The sequence below is a fragment of the Bos taurus genome, chromosome 15 (assembly GCF_002263795.3).
Source record: "Bos taurus isolate L1 Dominette 01449 registration number 42190680 breed Hereford chromosome 15, ARS-UCD2.0, whole genome shotgun sequence".
Taxonomy (NCBI): domain Eukaryota; kingdom Metazoa; phylum Chordata; class Mammalia; order Artiodactyla; family Bovidae; genus Bos; species Bos taurus.
In genome coordinates this window covers 5,902,774-5,925,506 of record NC_037342.1, presented here as the reverse complement: position 1 = coordinate 5,925,506, position 22,733 = coordinate 5,902,774, and the positions used below count along the sequence as shown (strand labels likewise).

General features: G+C 42.3%; 1 protein-coding gene and 1 long non-coding RNA gene across 3 annotated transcripts; one reads left to right on the top strand and one right to left on the bottom strand.

The window, feature by feature from the left end:
• Positions 1-590: 590 nt before the first annotated feature.
• LOC100336562 (uncharacterized) lies at positions 591-18,735 on the bottom strand. 2 transcript variants are annotated; one of them, XR_009490614.1, is made up of 6 exons: positions 18,339-18,735; positions 16,848-16,970; positions 15,941-16,096; positions 15,546-15,775; positions 9,502-9,688; positions 591-610 (listed from the first exon to the last, which is right to left on the bottom strand). It is a non-coding gene; the product is annotated as an uncharacterized lncRNA (long non-coding RNA). The 2 variants fall into 2 exon arrangements; XR_003029416.2 differs by lacking the exon at positions 591-610 and having other exon boundaries at positions 8,223-9,688.
• A 1,269-nt stretch (positions 18,736-20,004) lies between these two features.
• LOC100848277 (stromelysin-1) lies at positions 20,005-22,489 on the top strand. The gene is made up of 3 exons (XM_024975625.2): positions 20,005-20,188; positions 20,907-21,010; positions 22,084-22,489. Exons 1-3 carry the CDS (start codon positions 20,061-20,063, stop codon positions 22,182-22,184), a joined length of 333 nt encoding a protein of 110 aa, XP_024831393.1. The 5' UTR covers positions 20,005-20,060; the 3' UTR covers positions 22,185-22,489.
• The last annotated feature ends 244 nt before the right edge of the window (positions 22,490-22,733 follow it).

Genomic DNA, 22,733 nt, shown 5'->3' with positions numbered 1-22,733 from the left:
CCCACTCTCCACTCCGGCCACGTGTGAGTTTCCTGCGGCTGCTGCAACAGCCCACCGCCAGCCCACAGCTTAAGACGAGACGTGAGTTCTCTTACAGCTGTGCAGTCTGGAGTCTGACACGGGTCTCCCCGAGCTAAAATCCAGGTGTCAGCACGGCTCTGTCTCCTGCCGGGGGCTCCCGGGGGCATCACGTTCCTCGCTGTTTTCAGCTTCCCAAGGCAGCCTGGACGCGTCGGCTGTGGCCCCGTCCTCCGTCTTCAAGCCCTTCACTCCTCTCTAACCCTTCTGTCCTTAACGTCTTTCCCTGACAGCAGCTGGGAGAAGTTCTCTGCAGCAGCATGTCCCCTACGTACGAACACGCTCTGTTCCGAGAGTTCATTCCCAACTCCATTTTGTTCATAAGTCCGCAAGACTTAGCCTAGATCCCCAACTAACACAATCGGCGATATAGTCCTGTACTGTAATAGGTTTATAACACTTTCACACAAATAGTACATGAAAAACAGCAAACACACATAAAATCTTTGAATCTTCAGTACAGCACCTTGGAAAGGACAGCAGTGCCAGCTGCGTCATGCTGCTGTTATGCTCGCGTCCAGATGCCCTAGGCCTGAAATAAAGATGGCACAGTACTGTATGGTCTTCAGTGCTGTGCAAAACAGTGCACAGAAGCACAGCCCCTTGTAGAGGATGCATGCGTGTGAAACTGTACACCAGACACGTGAACTAACTTACGTGATTGGACACGTGAACCTATGTTCATTTTATTGAGAGTTTGCAACTTGAAGGTATGGTACATAGGAGACTTACTGTGATTAGATTGGACCCACGTGGATAACCCCTGATACTCTCCCCAGCTCGAAGCCTTGAACCTTTGTCACACGTGTAAAACCTCATTTACCGTGTAGATTCGCGTATTCACAGAAGTCCAGGGATTCAGGTGTGGACATATCTGGGGCTGTCACCATGCTCACCACAAGCAGCAACTCTCAACGGGAAGAGACGGGAGGGCCCGGTGAGTGTGAGGAGGGTGACTGCACAGAGGAGGGTAGCTGAGAACCTGTGGGTCTGCCTGTGGTTTTAAAGTTCTTTAGAAGATAATGCCCTATGACCCCAGGATGACCTACACCCACCCTGGTCCCCCTTTTGACTTCCAGGGCCAAGAATATATCATGTGAGTACTTACTAAACACCCATTCTAAATCAGGGGCTATAGCAGTTCCTTTTGCAACATCACTTTCATGTGAATCTATTTATATGTGTTTTTAAAGCAATATAGAAATTGAAGATCAGAGAGGTTAAGTGAATTACCCAAGGTCACATAGCTAGCAAGCTTGTAATGTAAGTAGATTTGGAAATTCTGTTTTGGTTTCATAACTGTTTGGTTTCAAACTGTTTCCAATAAAGCTCAATAAAGTCATGGTCTAATGTCACCTTTCACCTTAGTAGCTTCTTTAGTTTAAAGGTTGGACTGCAAGGAGATCCAACCAGTCCATCCTAAAGGAGACCAGTCCTGGGTGTTCATTGGAGGGACTGATGTTGAAGCTGAAACTCCAATACTTTGGCCACCTCATGCGAAGAGTTGACTCATTGGAAAAGACCCTGATGCTGGGAGGGATTGGGGGCAGGAGGAGAAGAAAACAGAGGATGAGATGGTTGGATGGCATCACCAACTCGATGCACATGGGTTTGAGTAGACTCCGGGAGTTGGTGATGAACAGGGAGGCCTGGCGTGCTGTGATTCATGGGGTCGCAAAGAGTCGGACACGACTGAGCGACTGAACTGAACTGAACTGAAGGTCCCCATAGGAATATTTTGACCCTTCTCTCCTCTAAATTATGCAAGCCTGGTTGCCTAGCACGTGAGGATAGAACTTCAGAGGAAGCCTAAGTGAAGCCAGGGCCCCACAGGCAGCCAGTTTATCTTTTGATTGGGAGGGGAAGTCTGGAGACCCGGGTTTGATCCCTTTCTTCCACTTGCTTGACCTTGGACAGGTTCCTTCATCTCTGTGCTTCTATTTCATGCCTCTGGCCACTTATATCTGTGAACCTTGAACAAGTCACTTCATATCCCTATGCCTTAATTTCCTTCCATGTAAAATGGTGGCAATAACACCTACATGGTAGGAATGTTGTGAAGATTAAACATAGATTTGCCTGGAAAGTGCCTGCACATGTCGCATAGTAAGAGTTCTCTGACAGCTAAATAAGAAAGTACTTCGCAGGATAGCCATGGGTTCCAAGGAGGTAGCAGACCAAAAGCAGACTATAAACCATAAAGGGCTATTCCAAAGACTTATCTTAAAAGTCATTTACTTAAAAGTAATGCAGGAGCATGTGCTCACTTGTTTAAACAAGCAAACAAACAACATAAAAAACACCCAGAAGTATGAAATGCAGCCCCTCACTCACTCAGCTTCCCTCCTCAGGAGAAGGAAGGGATGTTAACCACTGTTAACCACTGTTAACATCTTGATATGTCTCTATCCAGATATTTTCTTATGTCTTAATGCTAAAGATTAATTATCATTATTAGATATAGAACAAGTTTCCAGGACTATAGTGTGTCCCGAGTGTAAAATACCAAATGCTTCAAGGCTATGTGGTGTAGTGTGTGTGTGTGTTGGTCGCTCAGTCCTGTCTGACTCTTTGGGACCCCATGGGACTGTAGCCCATCAGGTTCCTCTGTCCATGGAATTCTCTAGGCAAGAGTGGAGTGGGTAGCTGCTCTCTTACCCAGGCGATCTTCCCAAACCCAGGAATTGAACCTGGGTGTCTCTCATTGCAGGCGGATTCTTTACAGCCTGAACCATCAAGGAAGCCCGTGTAGAGTAGCAAACAAGGCCTAAAAAAGTCAGGGAAGACAGACCTGTCACTCTTAGCCAAGCCAGCGGTGGTCATGTGCATATAAAACCACTAGAGGGCACAGTCCATCTGGGCACTGAGCTGTTTGATCAGGTCCGTGAAAAGTGGAAGTGAAAGTGAAAGTTGCTCAGTCATCTGACTTTTTCTGAGCCCATACACTATACAGTCCATTGGATTCTCCAGGCCAGAATACTGGACTGGGTAGCCTTTCCCTTCTCCAGGGGATCTTCCCAACCCAGGGATTGAACCCAGGTCTCCTGCATTGCAGGTGGATTCTTTACCAGCTGAGCCACAAGGGAAGCCCAAGAATACTGGACTGGGTAGCCTATCCATTCTCCAGGGGATCCTCCTGACCCAGCAACTGAACTGGGGTCTCCTGTATTGCAGGCGGATTCTTTACCAACTGAGCTATCAGGTCAGTAGTCCGAAACAAATGTGAACACAGGTGGCCATTATCTCCTTTAGTGAAGGTTTGAACAAGGCCGGTTGAACAAGGCAGTTGGGGACTCACCAAGGCTTAATACAGTGTAATTTGCTGTAGGTGAGAACAGAGAATGCGAAACCCCACAGACGCCCTAAGCACAGAGTTTTGGCCTCCATTAACAGAGGAACATTTTAATGTGATGTTGTGGGGAGCAGCTTTAGAAGGCCACTATAGGGTCATCTATGGAAAAGGGGACGACAGAGGATGAGATGGCTGGATGGCATCACCGACTCGATGGACATGAGTTTGAGTGAACTCTGGGAGTTGGTGATGGACAGGGAGGCCTGGCGTGCTGCAATTCATGGGGTAGCAGAGAGTCGGACATAACTGAGTGACTGAACTGAACTGAACTGATGGACACACTGGTTGTCACACATGTCACAATTTGCTTTGGACAGTTTGCACAATTTGCTGGTAAAAGGAAAATTTTTAAGTCTGCTAAATAACAGTTGAATATCTGATGACTACTTACCATCAACAGAAATGAGGTTCAGAAGAACCTGCAAGAAAACTGAGATTCCTAAATCCATGAATGGATTTAGTTTAATTTTATACATGGTTTATACCAGAGAGGATGGGTTAAATTATTCAGTGATTGTAAGCCCAGAATCCTTTAATGTCTCTTAAAGCAACAAAGGTTTACTTCTTACTCATGCTATGCAACCATCGTGGTTGGACAGAGGGACTCTGCTTGTGGCAGTAACGCTGTTTCCCAGAGGAGCCATAGTTTTGAGTTCTATCAGTTGCTATGTTGGATGGAAAAAGACACTGAAGGGTTTTATGCAGGCAGTTAAATGTTCCATCCTAGAAGAGCCACATGTCACCACCACTTACAGGTCATTGCCTGGAGCTAGTGATGTGGCTCCACCTACTGCAAGTAGGATAGGAAGTATCAATATAATCCTTCCTTGTGGCCAGCAGGTTCAGTTCAGTTGAGTTCTGTTGCTCAGTTGTGTCCGACTCTTTGCGACCCCATGAACCGCAGCACACCAGGCCTCCCAGTCCATCACCAACTCCCGGAGTCCACCTGAACCCGTGTCCATCGAGTCAGTGATGCCATCCAGCCATCTCATCCTCTGTCGTCCCCTTCTCCTCCTGCCCCCAATCCCTCCCAGCATCAGGGTCTTTTCCAATGAGTCAGCTCTTTGCATGAGGTGGCCAAAGTATTGGAGTTTCAGCTTCAGGATCAGTCCTTCCAATGAACACCCAGGATTGATTTCCTTTAGGATGGACTGGTTGGATCTCCTTGCAGTCCATGGGACTCTCAAGAGTCTTTTCCAACACCACAGTTCAAAAGCATCAATTCTTCAGCTTTCTTGAGAGTCCAACTCTCACATCCATACACGACCATTGGAAAAACCACAGCTTTGACTAGAAAGGACCTTTGTTGACAAAATAATGTCTCTGCTTTTTAATATGCTGTCTAGGTTGGTCATAACTTTCCTTCTAAGGAGTAAGTGTCTTTTAATTTCATGGCTGCAGTCACCATCTGCAGTGATTTTGGAGCCCCCAAAAATAAAGTCTGTCACTGTTTCCACTGTTTCCCCATCTATTTGCCATGAAGTGATGGGACCAGATGCCATAATCTTAGTGTTCTGAATGTTGAGCTTTAAGCCAACTTTTTCACTCTCCTCTTTTACTTTCATCAAGAGGCTTTTTAGTTCCTCTTCACTTTCTGCCATAAGGATGGTATCATCTGCATATCTGAGGTTATTGATATTTCTCCCAGCAATCTTTATTCCAGCTTGTGCTTCCTCCTGCCCAGTGTTTCTCATGATTTACTTTGCATATAAATTAAATAAGTAGGGTGACAATATACAGCCTTGACGTACTCCTTTTCCTATTTGGAACCAGTCTGTTGTTCCATGTCCAGTTCTAACTGTTGCTTCCTGACCTGCAAACAGGTTTTTCAAGAGGCAGATCAGGTGGTCTGGTATTCCCATCTCTTTCAGAATTTTCCACAGTTTGTTGTGAACCACACAGTTAAAGGATTTGGCATAGTCAAGAAAGCAGAAATAGATGTTTTTCTGAAATTCTCTTGCTTTTTCCATGATCCAACAGATGTTGGCAATTTGATCTCTGGTTCCTCTGCCTGTTCTAAAACCAGCTTGAACATCTGGAAGTTCACGGTTCACGTATTGCTGAAACCAGGTTTGGAGAATTTTGAGCATTACTTTACTAACGTGTGAGATGAGTGCAATTGTGCGGTAGTTTGAGCATTCTTTGGCATTGCCTTTCTTTGGGATTGGAATGAAAACTTACCTTTTCGTTGGCCAAAAGTGTGTCTGGGTTTTTTGTAACATCTTACAAAAACCAGAATGAACTTTTTGGCCAAGCCAATACATGGTAAAGAGCATTAATCATGAACGCTGAATGGGAGAGAGAACCCACCTTTATCTTCTCCATATAGTATACCAGTTTTCTCCAAGCATTATTTACTACTCTTTGTTTTCCTTCTAAATTGTGATGCCTCCTCTATCATATCAAGGATATGTTTCTTGACTCATATCTGGCTCCATAAGCTCTTATCTCTGCTCCTATGTTAGTTTTATAATGGTTTTGTGAGATATCTTAATGTCTGGTGCAACTCTATCTTTATGCTTTGTTAAAATCTGTAGCTCTTTGTTTGTATTTATTCCTTCACAAAAGCTTCAAAATCAGTTTTTGTTTTCCAAATAATACGGTTTGGATTTCATTGAAGTTTCATTGTATTTATAAGTTAATTTTGGGAAAAGGATTATCTTTAGAGTATCAGGTCATTCATTCATGAATATGGTGTTTGGGCTTCTTGTGTATCTCTAACAACTCTTAAAATTTTATTTAAACGTTTAAGGTCTGTTTTTGCTAGATTATTTCCTATATAGATTGTAGATTTTATTGTAACCATTAGTCTTTTACTTTCTACATTTTACCTAGTTTTTTTTATTGTGAGTATATAGGAATATAAATAACTTTGATATGTTTATGTTATATTTGAAAATGTTGAAATTCCTGCCTAAAGAGTTTTGGTCTTTTGGACTTTTCTATGCAAATGATCTAATTATCTGAAAATAATGGTAATTTGGACTCTTCCCTTTTAATCTTTATATCCATCATTGTTTTTCTTGTCTTAATTTTTGAACAGAGTCCCAGGACTATGTTGAACACATATCAGCGATAGTAGGCATCCTTCTGTTACTCCCAGAATTAGTAGGAAAGTGACCACACTGTCCCCACACGTGCTGTGTGGTGAGAGCAGAATAAAGCTGGTTTGCTTTCTTATCATGTGTGTGTTCACGGAGTAGCACTTTTATTTTCCTCCGAGAGCTCTTCTTTTGCATTCACAGGTTGGCTGTTTGGCACAAAAGGCCTACCTTGTGATCTAAGTCAGCTCTTGATGTACTTTCCTCACTAAGCTGAATCATTTCTAGCTTTTTATTTGAAGTGAGGGCCTTGCATGTTGAACACTTAGGGGCCGTTGAGGATTAACTGGCCTAGTTTCAATATTGTTGTTCTCAGGAAATAGGCCTGTGTAGAGGGGGAGGTGGGGAACAGCTGGTTATTGGAGCAGTCAGAACACACACAACATTTAGCAATGAAACTTGCCATCTTATTCAGGTATGGTTCATGGTATCCCCAAACAATTATAATAGTAACATCAAAGATCACAGACCACTGTAATACATATAACAACACTTCAAAAGTTTGAAATAGTTTGAGAGTTACCAAAATGTTACATAGCAGCACAAAGTAAGCGAATTCTGTTGGAAAATAGACTTGTTTGATTCAGGATTTTAATGAATCTTTACTTTGTGGAAAACAAAAAACCACAGGATCTGCAAAGTGCAATAAAACGAGGTGTGCCAGTAGTAGCAGTGGGTCATTCACTTTCAGTTTTATATAATATTCTATTGTATGACTCAGACTCGGAGAAGGCAATGGTACCCCACTCCAGTACTCTTGCAAGACTGGAAAATCCCATGGATGGAGAAGCCTGTGGGCCGCAGTCCATGGGCTCGCTAAGAGTCGGACAAAACTCAGCGACTTCGCTTTCACTTTTCACTTTCCTGCATTGGAGAAGGAAATGGCAACCCACTCCAGTGTTCTTGCCTGGAGAATCTCAGGGACGGGGGAGCCTCGTGGGCTGCCGTCTATTGGGTCGCACAGAGTCGGACATGACTGAAGCGACTTAGCAGCAGCAGCAGCAGCAGCGTGACTCAGACTTGGGCTATCATGAATAAAAATTCTATGGACATTCTTGAAAGAACTTTTTGCATATTATGTGTTCATTGAGCTTGGGAAAATATTTGCAAAAGATCATAGGTTCAATAAATTAATTTTGTGAGCAATTTCTATGTTGTATGAGAGTTGTAGATATTTTGGCTTTTCATCAACATTTGGTGATGTCAGTCTTACTAATATTAGTTGTTTTAGTGGCTTTATCCTGGAGGAGGGCATGGCAACCCACTCCAGTATTCTTGCCTTGGACAATCCTATGGACAGAGGAGCCTACCGGCTAGAGAACAGGTTACAGTCAGCTACCCACTCCAGTATTCTTGGGCTTCCCTGGTGGCTCAGACAGTAAAGAATCTGCCTGCAATGTGGGAGACCTGGTTTTGATCCCTGGGTTGGGAAGATCCTCTAGAGAAGGGAATGGCTTCCCACTCCAGTATTCTGGCCTGAAAAATTCCATGGACAGAGGAGCCTGGCAGGCTACAGTCCATGGGGTCGCAAAGAGTCAGGCGTGACTGAGCGACTTTCACTTAGTGGCTTTATATAGCACCTTATGAGAATTTTTTTTTCTTGATAACTGATGGTAAGTACATTTTTCATGTGTTTATTGATCATTCATATGTCTTTTTTGCAAAAAAAAATCTAAGACCTCTGTATATTTTTAAGTGGATTATTTGTCATTTTATTAACAGTTGGTAGGGCCCTTTTAACATATTCTAGATGAAAGTCCTTTGTCATACATATGCATTCCAAGTACGTATTCCTCCTGTGATTTCATGTTTCCATGAACTGTAGCTTCCCCGGCCTCTTCAGATGAGTTAAACCTGGGTCCTGGCTCATTCTCTTCTCCAGTTTAGGGACTGGGACGGAATGCAAGCAGCTCAGAACATGGTGTTTGGTGATAAAAGTCTGTACCCAGCGGCTCTTGTTTCTCATTCTCATCAGTGGATCCTCCCATGACGGACCACTCAGAAATTTTCTCTCAGCTTCTAACAATTTCTGGGGTTGCTGCCGTGTCTAATTTTCTAGTATCTTGGCAGGAAGGACAGAGAGAGGAGTCCTTTCATAGTTGGTCAAACTGACTACACACTTTGTTATTGACTTCCAAGTTTTGCTGGCATCCAGCATCAATTCTGCATACATTTATTAAAAAGTTTTATTGAGCACCTACTTGGTTCTTGGGCTTCCCGGTCGCTTAGCAGTAAAGAATCTTCCTGTAATGCAGGAGACGCAGGAGATGCGGGTTCAGTCCCTGTGTTAGAAAGATCCCTTGGAGGAGGGCATGGCAACCCACTCCAGTATTCTTGCCTGGAGAATTCCGTGGAAGAGGAGCCTGGCAGTCTGTAGTCCATGGGGTTGAAAAGAGTTAGACATGACTGAAGTGACTGGGCATGCAGGTGCAGAGACATAATATTTGAGAATGTAGTTACTATGAGAAATGTAATTACTGAACTATCATAGAATATTGGTAAAGAGTTTTGCTCTGTGAAAACCTAAAGATAAACTATGACCTTGACGTGCTCAGCACTCAATTAAAATTAAGTAGTATAAGTTCACAAAGCAGTGTGATCTAGTCAACATGGAATATGTCCAGACTGAGGTTAAACAAGGTTGTGTTTATGTGTCTGTGCTCTTGCCTGGAGGATCCCATGGATGGAGGAGCCTGGAAGGCTGCAGTCCATGGGGTCGCTGAGGGTCGGACATGACTGAGCGACTTCACTTTTACTTTTCACTTTCATGCATTGGAGAAGGAAATGGAAACCCACTCCAGTGTTCTTGCCTGGAGAGTCCCAGGGACGGGGAAGCCTGGTGGGCTGCCATCTATGGGGTCGCACAGAGTCGGACACAACTGAAGCGACTTAGCAGCAGCAGCAGCCGCCTTGTTATTACCTAGAGATTCAAATAAAATACTGAAATATCTGGTTTCTCAGAAAACTCACCTTCCTTGGGTGAGTTAGAAATAGTTCTTCCATCTCCTTTGTGAGAATCAATCAATCAACTGAGGCATCAATCAGTTACTTCTGCAGTTGAACCAGCTGTTAGTATTCAGGAGGACAGAAACTTGCTTGATTTTAGGATCAGGTTTGTACTTCTCTTTTCCATAAAAGAAGTAGAAAAATCTTGGAACTAAAATGAAAGATAATGATCATATTAGATGAATAATGATGTTCCACATGAACTCTTAAAAAAATACAAGTTTTCATGAATGCAATTTACTTTCATATCTAAGTAATAGCACATATGCTATTTCTACAGTAAAAAATGGAGAAAACAGTATGAACGTTTTTGCCAATCCCAGGGATATGAGTTATCTTGAGTTATCTCTTTGGGATAATCTGTATCCATGAACTGATAAAAAATAGATTAAAAATATCAGAATGTGTGATTAATATAATAACAAATAACACTTAGCCTTTACAAAGAACTTTCCAGGTGCCAATCACTGTTCTAAGTGCTTTGAACACTTGATTCATTTCATCTTCACAACAAATCTGAGAGGTAGGTGCTACCTTTATGTCCACTGTACTGAAATCCAATGGCTGCTTAAAACAACTGTGGATGGGTTCATCATTGGTATAAAATAATAGGGAATTTTAACTGGAAAGTGTCCTGGTTTAACAGGATTATAGGAGACTGAGACAGCCTAGACCATACCTAAAGAGGCATCAGTTCTAAAAAAATCTGATTCAAATTTTATCTCAGGCTCCAACCCTTTAAAAAATCTCTGGAACTCAATCCTGCAAGTCCATTGCCTTCAAGGACAGGTGTGGTGTGATGACAACAGGCAGGGGACTAAATGACACTCAGCTTGGCTGCGTCCATTCACAGAAGAGGATGGAGATTTATCCCAGTTTTAGAGTAATTTTATTTATTTTTTTAATTTTAATTGGAGGCTAATTACTTTACAATATTGTGGTGGTTTATTTTAAAAGGCAACTTTCTTTCCACTAAGGAGGGATTTGATGTGCTAAGATCTCCAAGGGTCTCTCTTTACCTCCCATACTTATGTCAACAAAAAAGTGCGTCTTTCCAATTTCCTCCTCATGGACAGCAGCATTGATTTACCTCACCCTTCCAGAGAAGCCAAAGGAGCTGTAGATGTCCTTAGGGTAACTGGCCAGCATCTGATCTCCCTTAAAGAGTCGGAATTTACTGCCTGTTAGTTAAAAATTTGGCTATGAAAGCAATTTGCCTGGGATTCTGGAAGACAGATTCGGCTCAATGGTAAAGAATCCGCCTGCAAATGCAAGAGATGTGGGTTCGATCCCTGGGTTGGGAAGATCCCCTGGGGTAGGAAATAACAACCCACTCCAGTATTCTTGCTTGGGAAATTACATGACGGAGGATCCTGGTGGGCTGTCGTCCATGGGGTTGCAAAGAGTTGTTGGACACAACTGAGCACGCACGCCAGAAGCCAGTAGCCAGGGTTTCCCCAGATGTTCACTTCATGAGAAATCAATGGAGGGCTTTATCCAAAGTGAGGTGCACTTGAGTGGAGCATTCATCCCTAGTGTGACCGGCTTACTTCTCCAGCTGCACAGGCAGTGTGGGTTGGCACAAGTGGTCTTGCAGATGTGGGCAGGTAATGTACACTTCTGCATCTGATTGGAAGGCAGCTCAGCTCTTGACTCAGCTGGGTCCAGGCGAAAAACAGTATTTGTTCATTTAGTTACCCCAGAACAGTAATTTATCTTAAATCGTGGAGGCAGAGTATCCCTGCACAAATACACATTATCAGCTCACAAAAACTTCATCTATATAAATCCTTATTTTCAAGATATATACTTTAAATTGATATTTTCCAAGATTCTTTCCTTAAACTAATTAAATCATTCATGTCAAAGTGTCTTTATATTTTGTACATGTAAAAGCCAAATTCCTGAGTGTTTTTGAAGAGCTTAACATTATCGTAATGAACACAGAGTTGGTCATTAGAATGACTGGATATGGCAAAATCCAAACATTTTGTCCATCATTTCATGTAGGTCACATGTAGATCTATCATGTGGGTGGTGGGTGGGGGACTCACTCTACACCTCCCTTAAGATGGTGATGCATATTTATGGACTCGCTCAGAACACCAAAGAACAAGTATTTGTGCTCCATTTCTTATAAATGTGACATCTATATCTATATAGAGAAATCTGCATACATATCTATAGATATGTATACGGACCCAGACCAAATTTCCATATATATTTATATATGTGTGTGTGTGTGTGTGTGTGTATACGTATATGTATATATACCACTTCCTATAAGTGTGGCCTGAATTGATATATTAATAGATTTAGTAGTACATAGATATTCCTATAGATATGAAAACTTGACATAGGTTGGTAGATAAATATAGAATTAGAGATATTGATAAATATAATCTAGGTATGTGTTCTATTAATATTTTTTGTAAATGTGTCCTGAGCTGGTTTCACTCTCTCTCACTTTCTTTTCCTCTCTCATTCTCTCTATATTTTTATTGTTTGTTTTTTTACACAAATAGATAAAAATACCTAAATACATACACTTACCCAAGACAAGTCTCCATACTTATATTTAAAGATATATATTGACTCAGGCCACATTTACAAGAAATGGAATACACATATGTATAATAAATTATACATATATATATAAATTTTATCTGAGTCTGTATCTATATCTATGTCTGTATGTCTATATATTGATTTAGAGATCTTTATCTATCTATACATATAAATATATAGATACTGACCCAGCCAAGTTTTCATTTTATATATTATTAACATAATCAATATTTATATTGATTTATTTGTATATACTGACCCAGACCAAGTTTACTTATGTATTACATATACAATATATATAATTGAATACATCCAATAATGTGGAATGTGTTTAAAATACATTTGCAGTTTGCACTGAGAGCAAAGCTTCCTCATTCTAGTATCACAATCAGTCGATAAGAAAAGTTATGATTGCAGTCATGTAATATGTAACTAAAACTTTTGAGAAACAGACTCCGTGAATTTTAATCACCATCATGGAGTCACAGACTTGGTAAGTGAAACTCTTAGCTTTCAAGAGAAATTCACAGCTTAAAAAGTATCCAGTACCCCCTTAATTTTCAACTAAAAAACTAATGAAAAATCTAACTCACAAAAATATTGACAAAAAACTCAGAAGCTTTACCTTTAAAAAATAAGATGTATCTCTTTTAACAACTTTGTAAGCAATCTCAACTCCATTTAATAGTACTGTCTAGAAGTCAGGAATAAATTTTAGGTCAACTATTTTGTGGAAGACATCTATCTGTGTGTATGTTAAAAGAAAATAAGTCAGATTGTATCTAACTTCCCTCAATCTGGCAGATTTACAGATGTTCTTATCTCTGGAACACAAGCCTAATGTTCACAAAAGTAACCACTTCCAACATAAGTCCTTTACCTGCCTTACATCCTGTCTACAAAAGTCCTACATGGAAGTGGATGAGAAATCCAGGGCAGGTTGACCCCAGGAGGTTGCTGCTGCTGCTACTGCTAAGTCGCTTCAGTCGTGTCCAACTCTGTGCAACCCCTTAGACGGCAGCCCACGAGGCTCCCCCGTCCCTGGGATTCTCCAGGCAAGAACACTGGAGTGGGTTGCCATTGCCTTCTCCAATGCATGAAAGTGAAAAGTGAAAGCGAAGTTGCTGAGTCTTGTCCGACTCTTAGCGACCCCATGGACTGTGGCCCACCAGGCTTCTCCATCCATGGGATTTTCCAGGCAAGAGTACTGGAGTAGGGTGCCATTGCCTTCTCCACCCCAGGAGGCTAGAGATGTCTAAAGCTAGTAAGAGGCAATAGCTGCTCAGACTAAATTCTTCTTTATTATGATCTTTAAGCTGGGAGTTTGGTTGTGTTCATTTCACAGTTATGGATACTGGAGTAAAAGCACAGCAGAGACTTCCATGTGGGCTGACACACGTGTTCCCAAAACTAGAGAAACAGAATGGAAGCCCCATAGCCAGCTAGCCTTGGGAAATGAAAAAGGATCCTACAAAGGCTGATGTGTGGAAAGCACCCTCCTTGTCAGTCTCTGGAGCAGACCCTCCTGATGCCCAAATCCCTGGGCCCACCACCAGATGTGCAGCTTTGACAGGTGGTCCCCATCATCCCCCTCAGCCTCAAGCTTTCCCCAGCCCAGGAGCAGGCTGGGCCAGTGTGGTGCCCGCCAAGTCACTGTCTAGTGACGGCTTCAGGACCTCCTCAAACAACCCACCGAGGGGAAATGTTGGTGGGAGGTACCTCAGCTCCCCTGCCCTTTGGTGGGACAGCTCTGGAGGGTGCTCTGTGAGGACTTCAAGGGTCTGCAGTGGGACTGGGCCTCTGTTGGCCAGAGCTGTAACCGCTCACTGGCACACCCCTGTTGTCTCTGCTCACTTATCTCAGTTCCTTACTCCTCGGCCATGCCTCGTGGGATTGCCTCCAGACCAACTATGTGCTTCCTAATTCTCATGTCAGTCCCTGCTTCAACCTCCTCCCAAGGGGCTAAGGACCTTGTGCAAATCAGTGACCTGTCCAAGTTTTGGTTCCCTCAAGGTCACTGCTGCTGCAGCTAAGTCGCTTCAGTCGTGTCCGACTATGTGCAACCCCAGAGTCGGCAGCCCCCCAGGCTCCCCCATCCCTGGGATTCTCCAGGCAAGAATACTGGAGTGGGTTGCCATTTCCTTCTCCAATGCATGAAAGTGAAAGTGAAGTCGCTCAGTCACGTCCAACTCTCAGCGACCCCATGGACTGCAGCCTACCAGGCTCCTCCACCCATGGATTAGTACTGGAGTGGGGTGCCATTGCCTTCTCTGCTCAAGGTCACAGGGAATGCCAAATTTCATTACCCTAGTCCAACCCCATCTGAACTCTTCCTGCCAATAGAACTTTTTTTTTTCACAACGGAGGTGTTTTGACATTCTGGCAGCTTTCTATTAAAACAGAAGAAGAGGAAAGTGAAGAAAAAGAAGCATCAGCAGCAGAGGAGGAGGAAGAGGAAGAGAAAAAGACAGGGGGAGGAGGAGAAAAAACAGTAAGAGGAGGAGGAAGGGGAGGAAAGGAAAAAATCTCTCATCAATGATCTTCCCATGTCTGTACAGATACTTACAAACAAAAGTAATTTAGATTTATAACTAAGCCTCCTGATGACCTGCATTTATCTCATGTAGATACTAACATAAGATAATGCAAAACATCAAACATTCTATAGGCTTAAAGAGAGCTGTTGACTTCTTCCAAAATCCCTGATAGTTCTCATTTGGAGGGGGAGGATCACACTATCTATGCTCTTATCCCTCAGTGAGTCAGTTTTGATGAGAAGAGGAAGCCAGGTGTGAGGTCATTCTATTCTGAATCCACACACAGTAGACTGAGTTCTAGGACTGTAAGGCTTTGGGGAGGAAAGTAGCAAGTTCCTCAGAAGGCAGGGTGGGAGTTGGGCCTGAGGGGTGGGGTTGGGGGCTGGTCTTCAAACGCTGTTTTCTTTCCTCCTCACGGCTTCCGGGGCACAGTGAGGATCTGTCGGATGGCAGGTAGGGAGTGCAGCATTGTGCGGAAGGGAGGACGACATGGACAGAAAGGGAGGCCTTCCCTGTCTGGGCTCTGGGCTGCTCAACGCTCAGCAGAGTGTAGAGAGCTGATTCCAGCCAGACAGTCAGAGAGCAATTTGTCCTCAACCCCACCATCACATTTGCCATTGCAGAGTGTGCTAGGGAAAGGAGCTTCAGTCCGGAGTTGGCAGACCAGCTTTTGCTCTGTCGTGGACCACGTGCAGCCTTTGGAAAGTCATATTCCTTCTCTCTGCCAAGCTCTACATATATCTGTGTCACAGAGGGTGGTGGGAGTAGGACTTAGGAGAGCTTTTATTTTATGGATTTTTATTATTATGTATGAATATAATACTGAAGAATAAGAACAGAAAAAAAATACGCACACATGTATAATCATTATAAACATACGTCAGGATTAATTATAACTTGTACCTGTCTTTGAAGAAGAGCAATTCCCCAAGAATTTTGGTAACAGCATCAAATGTTATCCTGTTATCACACTCACACACAGAAAGGGAGGCCTTCCCTGTCTGGACTCTGGGCTGTTCAACGCTCAGCAGAGTGTAGAGAGCTGATTCCAGCCAGACAGTCAGAGACAGCCCAGTTATCACAGGGCTGTGGGATTTGTGGCACTGGGACCAGCTGTGGTTTATTAGATGGCCCTTAAAAAATAAACAAAGATCCTGAAGTTAATGAAGTTTTACATACTACATTGACCCAAAATATATATATGATGAAGAGTCTTTCAAGGACCAGGTCATTGCCACTATTTTTGAAGCACACATATAGCTCACAAGCATGTGTCTGGTTCACCCAGCTTCACTTACCATAGATGGCCTGGATGCCACTGATGTCATCCTGAGACAGATAAACTTCACCAGTGTAGATGTAGTTGGGGTACATCAAAGCCCCGATGTTAGTAGAATGAGAAAGTCCAAAGGAACGGCCCAATTCATGTGCCAAAACCCAGTACAAGTTGTAATCTAAAGGGCAACAGAATCAGTCAGTCTTTAGCAGATGGCAGTACAGTATTCAGGCCTCAAAGAGCAAATGTATCTCCAAACCGCACAAGAATTCCCCTGTGGTTTGGCTTTATGACATGGTCTGAGATGTGTGTGTGTGTATAATCACAAGAGAAGAATTAATTAACACTAAAAAGCCTTCAAGTCTAAATTTTTATAATTGAACTGATAAAATGTAAGGGAAAAAATTAGCTGACATGCAAAATTTTAATATTGATTAGTAAGTCCAGCTATAAATAAATTGGAAAAAAGATTACATAGAGAAACAACAGCATTCTATTAATGCTTATTACTCTGATCTAATATAAATTCTAAATAAACTAATACAGATTCAAAATAAAAATTTGGATAACCATGTACCAAAACACATATTCTCCAAAGCAACCCCACCAAGAGTTACCATTATTTAATTTTGGTACATATTTGTACACATACAAAATATCATTTGTAATCTTAGAGTTTTTTAAAATTTCAAAAACATATTTTACCCTTAAGATGCAGCCATTGGTAGAAACAATATCCTCGGACATTATCACTAACTGTAACTATAGTGTTGCAATATCTTTCTGAACCACCATTAAAAAGCATATCTTTATTAAAGCATTTAACTATCATCATAATATTGGTTTATTCTTTTATACAAAACAGAACATATTGCACTAAGCCATGAAAAGGGAAAATAAAAATAGAAAGGGAGAATTCCTTGACTCACTATTCAAAACTTTGGTCCATATTTCTTCTTCATCAAGATGAACATCTCCAATACCTATTCCTGGTTGGAACGCATGAGCGAATATGCCCCCAGGTCCATGAAAGGGAGAGTTGTCACAATGATCTGTGAGGGACAAACGGCAGCAAAGATAAATCTCCTTTTCTATTTAGACTTCCCTACCAGAGACGAGAGCGTAGGGACAAGGAGCCAAAAAGCATTGTTCACCTGTGAGGGGTCCCTTCTTCAGCCCGTAAAATCAGCACCCTCAAATAAGGGGAAAATCTGACCGGAAGCTCAGTGTGTCTGAAAGAAGTGTGAGGCGAGGTTCAGAATGGTTTGGGGAGAAAAGAGCTCACCTCCCCAGACAAAGGATATCATTATGTCCACTTGCCCCTCAGAGACCTTGGTGAAGGACAGGGGTGAGGCACTGCTCCAGAGCTGAAAGGCCTTCTCAACAGCCTGCTCTATGTCTGCTCTCGACAGGTCTGGGGTGTAATTTTCAACCCTTCACAGACATGTCAGAGCTCATTTCTCACGGCTCTGGTGGGAAACAGTGTCCCCACTCTGGGGCTCCGTCTAATTACCTGTAGGTCAGGTGTGTGCTCTGCCAAGGAGGGTTCCCTGGAGTGAGTCCATACTGGGGTGAAACGTCAGGCACTCCACACCTAGACTGCCTCATAATATCCAGGGTATCAGCATCTATCTTTCCCGTCACCTTTAGCCCAAAGAATTCCTGCATTTGCTTTAATTTTTCAATCATTGTACTGTGGTTTCTCTGCCTTTCGAATCAGCTGGTTCCAACCCCTAAGCCGTAATAGTTTTGTAGGTATTTCTGATAAATAAAAAAAATTCAAACAGAAGATATGAAATCTTTCTTATTTCTCTGAAAATTCCCAGCATTTCACTGTAGTGACAGAATAGTTCTTTTACCTTAAAGGTTTAGTGTCAAGAGGGGAAAAAAAAATCTGCTTCTGCAATGAATTTCTGTCTGAATTTCATAGCCCTTTTTATGCTTACTGTTGATACAGAAATGTCAGTGCAGTGGTAGAAACTATGCTATTGCTAGGTCTACAGAATTTCAATTAGAAGTCAGAATTACAATTAGAGCAACCAGTCTGCATGCTTCTCTTTGGCTTTCTCTTTCTCTATATTCCAAAAATGTCTACAGAGAGATTTTGTTGTTGTTCAGTCACTAAGTCATATCTGCCTCTTTGCACACCAGGTTTCCCTTGTCCTTCAGTATCTCCAGAGTTTGCTTAAACTCATGTCCACTGAGTAGGTGATGCCATCCAACCATCCCATCCTCTGTTGCCCCCTTCTGCTCCTGCCCTCAATCTAAGTAGATTTTTATTTTTGTATGAGGGGATCTGTTTCTGACAAAATGGTTATCCCAGAATAAATCCCAGACTTCCATGAACTCCTATCCCTTGACCTTGGAAAAATGAGAAGGTAGGGCTCTTGAATTTCTGGCACGTGAAATTAAGCATTTACCTGGACCATCTCCGTGCTTTGCTCTTGTGTTTCTGAAGTGGCTGGAAACCCATGAGACCCCAGGCTCCTGAGCAGCAGCAGCAGCAGGGGAAGGCGGGGAATGCTGGCCTCTCCTTTTCTTCTGAGCTGAAGGAAACCAGGGGCTCCCTGCCTCTGCCGTCCTGGGGTTTCAGCCTGCAGGCTCTGCTTTTTTGTAGGGTCCTTACTACTACTACTACTACTACTACTACTACTACTACTACTAAGTCATTTTAGTCGTGTCCAACTCTGTGCGACCCCATAGATGGCAGCCCACCAGGCTCTCCCATCCCTGGGATTCTCCAGGCAAGAATACTGGAGTGGGTTGCCATTTCCTTCTCCTTGCACCCCCACAAAACTAAAAGCTATCTGACCCCGATCAGACAACATCCTTCTTATTTGCAATGTGTGATCTCAACATTAAAAAGTTGTGACATAATACAGATTAATCTTTTCTGTCTGTTTGTTTACACAATCTCAAGATTATGATCACACAGAAGAACAAAGAGATACACTCTACCTCACACATAACATCCTGTTATTGAGTCTATGTTGTCTTAAAAAAAGACCCTTACTTTCTACACTATAATGGACATAACTCACAGAGCATTCTGTGAACTTTTAAAAATATTGGAGTTCAGTACTTAGTTCTGCTGATCCTAACCTGCTCCTGGGTTCTGTGTGCTCTTACCCCCAGAGTTAAGGAAGACTGGCTGGTGATATGTGAAATGCTCCTGCTCTTCCTCCCCTCAGAACAGAGAGCTGGCTCCTAGAATCACCAGCTTTTCCATTTCCCAAAGATTTCCTCCTGCTTTTTAAACCTTCTCTGTGTGATCTATTTTTCTACCAATCAGACATTGCCTAACTTGCAAATTAGCTTAAAGTAGGGAATAGTATGACAAAGTCATTACTAAAGACTGAACAAAGAGTAAACATTGACATTTTAGGAAGCAGTGAGCTAAAATGGACTGGAATGGGAGAATTTAACTCAGATGACCATTATATCTACTACTGTGCACAAGAAGAATCCCTTAGAAGAAACGGGGTAGCCATCAAAGTCAACAAAAGAGTCTGAAATGCAGTACTTGGATGCAATCTTGAAAATGACAGAACCATCTCTGTTCATTCCCAAACAAACCATTCAATATCACAGTAATCCAAGTCTATGTCCCAATCAGTAATGCTGAAGAAGCTGAAGTTGAACAGTTCTATGAAGACCTACAAGACCTTCTAGAACTAACATCCAAAAAAGATGTCTTTTCATCACAGGGGGCTGGAATGTAAAAATAGGAAGTCAAGAGAACTTGATTAAGACTTTATTTTTTTCTACAACAAATTTTGTCTGGTTTATTGCTTAAAGGTAACAAAGCTGTAATCGAGACTGGCATTATTTTATTTATATTTTATAGATGATGAAATGAACACAAGAATAGAAATAGCCCAGTTGTAAATTCCCTCATTCCCACAGTAAATGAACAACTGTGTTTATTCCGTCTGTGTTCATTCATTCAACCTACAAGTTTTTGTTTAATGTCTATTTGGGGGCGGCTAAACCTAAAGTTCTGGCTTCTTTTTCTACTATGAAAATCAAAGGTGCTAAGAAGTATTTCCAAAACCAAAGACTCAATTGTCTTAGATTCAGTGTGATTGTGTTTTTTTCTCATAAAAACAGGAAATCAGTTCTGGGCCATCAGAGGAAATGAGATGCAAGCAGGTTACCCAAGAGGCATCCATACCCTGGGCCTTCCTTCAACAGTAAAGAAAATAGACTCAGCCTTTTCTGACAAGGAAAAGAAGAAAACGTACTTCTTTGCAGAGGACAAATACTGGAGGTAATATTTGTTTGTAATAACTTTGTATGATAATAGTTAGGGTAATTATCTTCTTTCTCTAAGGAAGTCGCCTGCCTTCCTCTTAGACCTTCGTCCCCCACAGGAGGAACGGTGGGGCTCTAGACAGCTGTGGGGGAGTCCCTGTGTGTGTGCTCAGACCCCAGTCATGCTCAACCCTTTGCGACCCCATGGACTGTAACCCTCCAGGCCCCCTGTCCATGATTTCCCAGGCAAGAATATGGAGTGGGTTGCCATTTCCTCCTCCAAGGGATCTTCCTGACCCAGGGATCGAACTCGTGTCTCCTACATTGGCAGGAGGATTCTTCACTGCTGAGCCATCTGGGAAGCCCCAGTGACAACATATATGAACCAAATATGATAGAAAACTTGAAATTTGTATCTGAAATGAATGATTAGATTCACTTTGTGTTCACATCTTTGTGATAGAAGGATGATTAAGATTCTTTCTCTCCAGACCTAAGAAATATGGTAGCAAACAGCATCTGCTAGATCAAGATGTTGCCTCTCTTTCTGGTAGAGATACAAATTTAAGAGCCAAGTTTGCAGTACCATTAAAGTCACACATTTCTGTAGCACTAAACATGCTTGACATTTATTTGCAAATCTCGGAAAGTTGGTTAGAATTCCACATTTTTTGCCAATTTTGATAACACGGCCTCTGTGCAATGCTGAGCTTTGTTTCTTTTACTTGGTGCAGATTTGATGAGAAGACACAATCCATGGAGCCAGGTTTTCCCAAGCAAATAGTGGAAGATTTTCCAGGGGTTGAACCAGAGGTGGATGCTGTTTTTGAAGTATTTGGTAAGAGGACACTCCTTTTGTTGGCAGTGGGGCACTTGAAACATTCTGTAGTACCAGAAGAAAGAGGAAAGCTGAAGTATTTAATAAAGTTTTCTTTAACCAGATTCCTCCTCCCAACCCTAAATTTCAGCTTACAAATTTCATATCAATTGTATGACTACTTCGTATAATAAGCTGTATAAAAACCCCCTCAAGTGGTGTGGCCAAGTTCAACAGTGGCCAGCTGGCTTCTCCATCCCACCTCTAATTCTCATGGAGAGTTTCTCTGTCTTTCCTGAGTAGTCAGTCAGCTGCCAATATTTAACTTTCCATGAGCCCAAAGTTAAAAAAAAAAAAAAAAAGGATTTTCTCCTGCCTCAGGGATAGATGGGTGGAGGGAATGATGATCTTTATTGAAAGGTAACCTGAGCACCAGGATGGCAGAGTCAGAAAGGATCGTCTGGTTCTGAAAGAGTCCCTGAGATTCTCTGAGGCCAGAGAATCAGGCTTCTTTGTCAGCAAAGGGGAGGAGGAGTATTCGGAAGGAAAAATGTAAAGATACACAGTTTCTGAAGATGCAGAAAATTTTATCTGATTTTAAGTGGAATAACCTAATAACCCAGAGCCTGGTTCTGCTGTCAGAGAGAGCTGGAGTGGGGTGCTGTTCCCATCCTTTCCTTATTGAGTGACCTTGGGCAGGCATTTAAATTTGTTTGAATCTCAACTTCCTATCTGTAAAATGGAGTTAGATATATGTGCCTGATAGGACTTTTACAGAAAGAAATGAAAATAAAAGTCATGCAAAATGCTTACCATAGTTCCTGCTGCTCCTGCTGCTAAGTCGCTTCAGTCGTGTCCGACTCTGTGCGACCCCATAGAAGGCAGCCTGCCAGGCTCCCCTGTCCCTGGGATTCTCCAGCCAAGAACACTGGAGTGGGTTTCCATTTCCTTCTCCAAGGCATAGTTCCTGGCACATAGTAAATTTCTACAAACACTTTCTACTTTTAGGTATCTGTTATTCTGAGTTCTGTGTGTTGCCAAATTTATTTACTTGAAGAAAAATATCTCATTATTTCTCCTGTCTGCATTTGCAGGGTTTTATTATTTCTTCAGTGGATCTTCGCAGTTTGAATTTGACCCAAATGCAAAGAAAGTGACACATGTGTTGAAGAGTAACAGCTGGTTGAATTGTTAGGAGAGATGTTTAGAAGGCATAACTGGGCATTTTACGTTAAGCCGATAACTCTTCACCTAAGTCTCTGTGAACTGAAATGGTTCGTGTTCTCCTGTGTGTGCAGTGATGGAGACCAAGAGTGTGAGCTGTGTGTCTTGCTCACTAGCCTCATATATCACAGAGCATTCAAATGGGCTGTGTGTTTGTACTCTGGTCACATGCATCAGCCTCCCACGGGAACAGGGTTAGCACTCTGCAACAGGCAAGAGACTGTATATAGACTATTTGCTTATTATTTAATAAAGAGAATCTGTCAGTTAACTTTATCATGTTGTTTGTTTCAATGAATGCACTTTCCTCACCATCGTGGGTGTGTTGTGGACTGATCAGTCAACAATGGAGGCACAGGATCAGGGTCTCCATGGCTGGGACCTCAAAATGGGCTCAACCAGAACTGGAAACAATCTGCCATTTCCCCTCCCCAGGTGCCCTACTAAAGGGATGCTATTTCACCAACAAGGCTTCATATGTGTTCCCGACACACCTAAGGAGAAAGATCAAGGGAGTTGC

Excerpts from the sequence above, each read along its gene's own strand:
- LOC100848277 (XM_024975625.2), top strand. The coding sequence starts at position 20,061 with ATGCAAGCAGGTTACCCAAGAGGCATCCATACCCTGGGCCTTCCTTCA. Across the intron at positions 20,189-20,906 it reads GCAGAGGACAAATACTGGAG|ATTTGATGAGAAGACACAAT; the intron begins GTAATATTTGTT and ends TACTTGGTGCAG. Across the intron at positions 21,011-22,083 it reads TGCTGTTTTTGAAGTATTTG|GGTTTTATTATTTCTTCAGT; the intron begins GTAAGAGGACAC and ends CTGCATTTGCAG.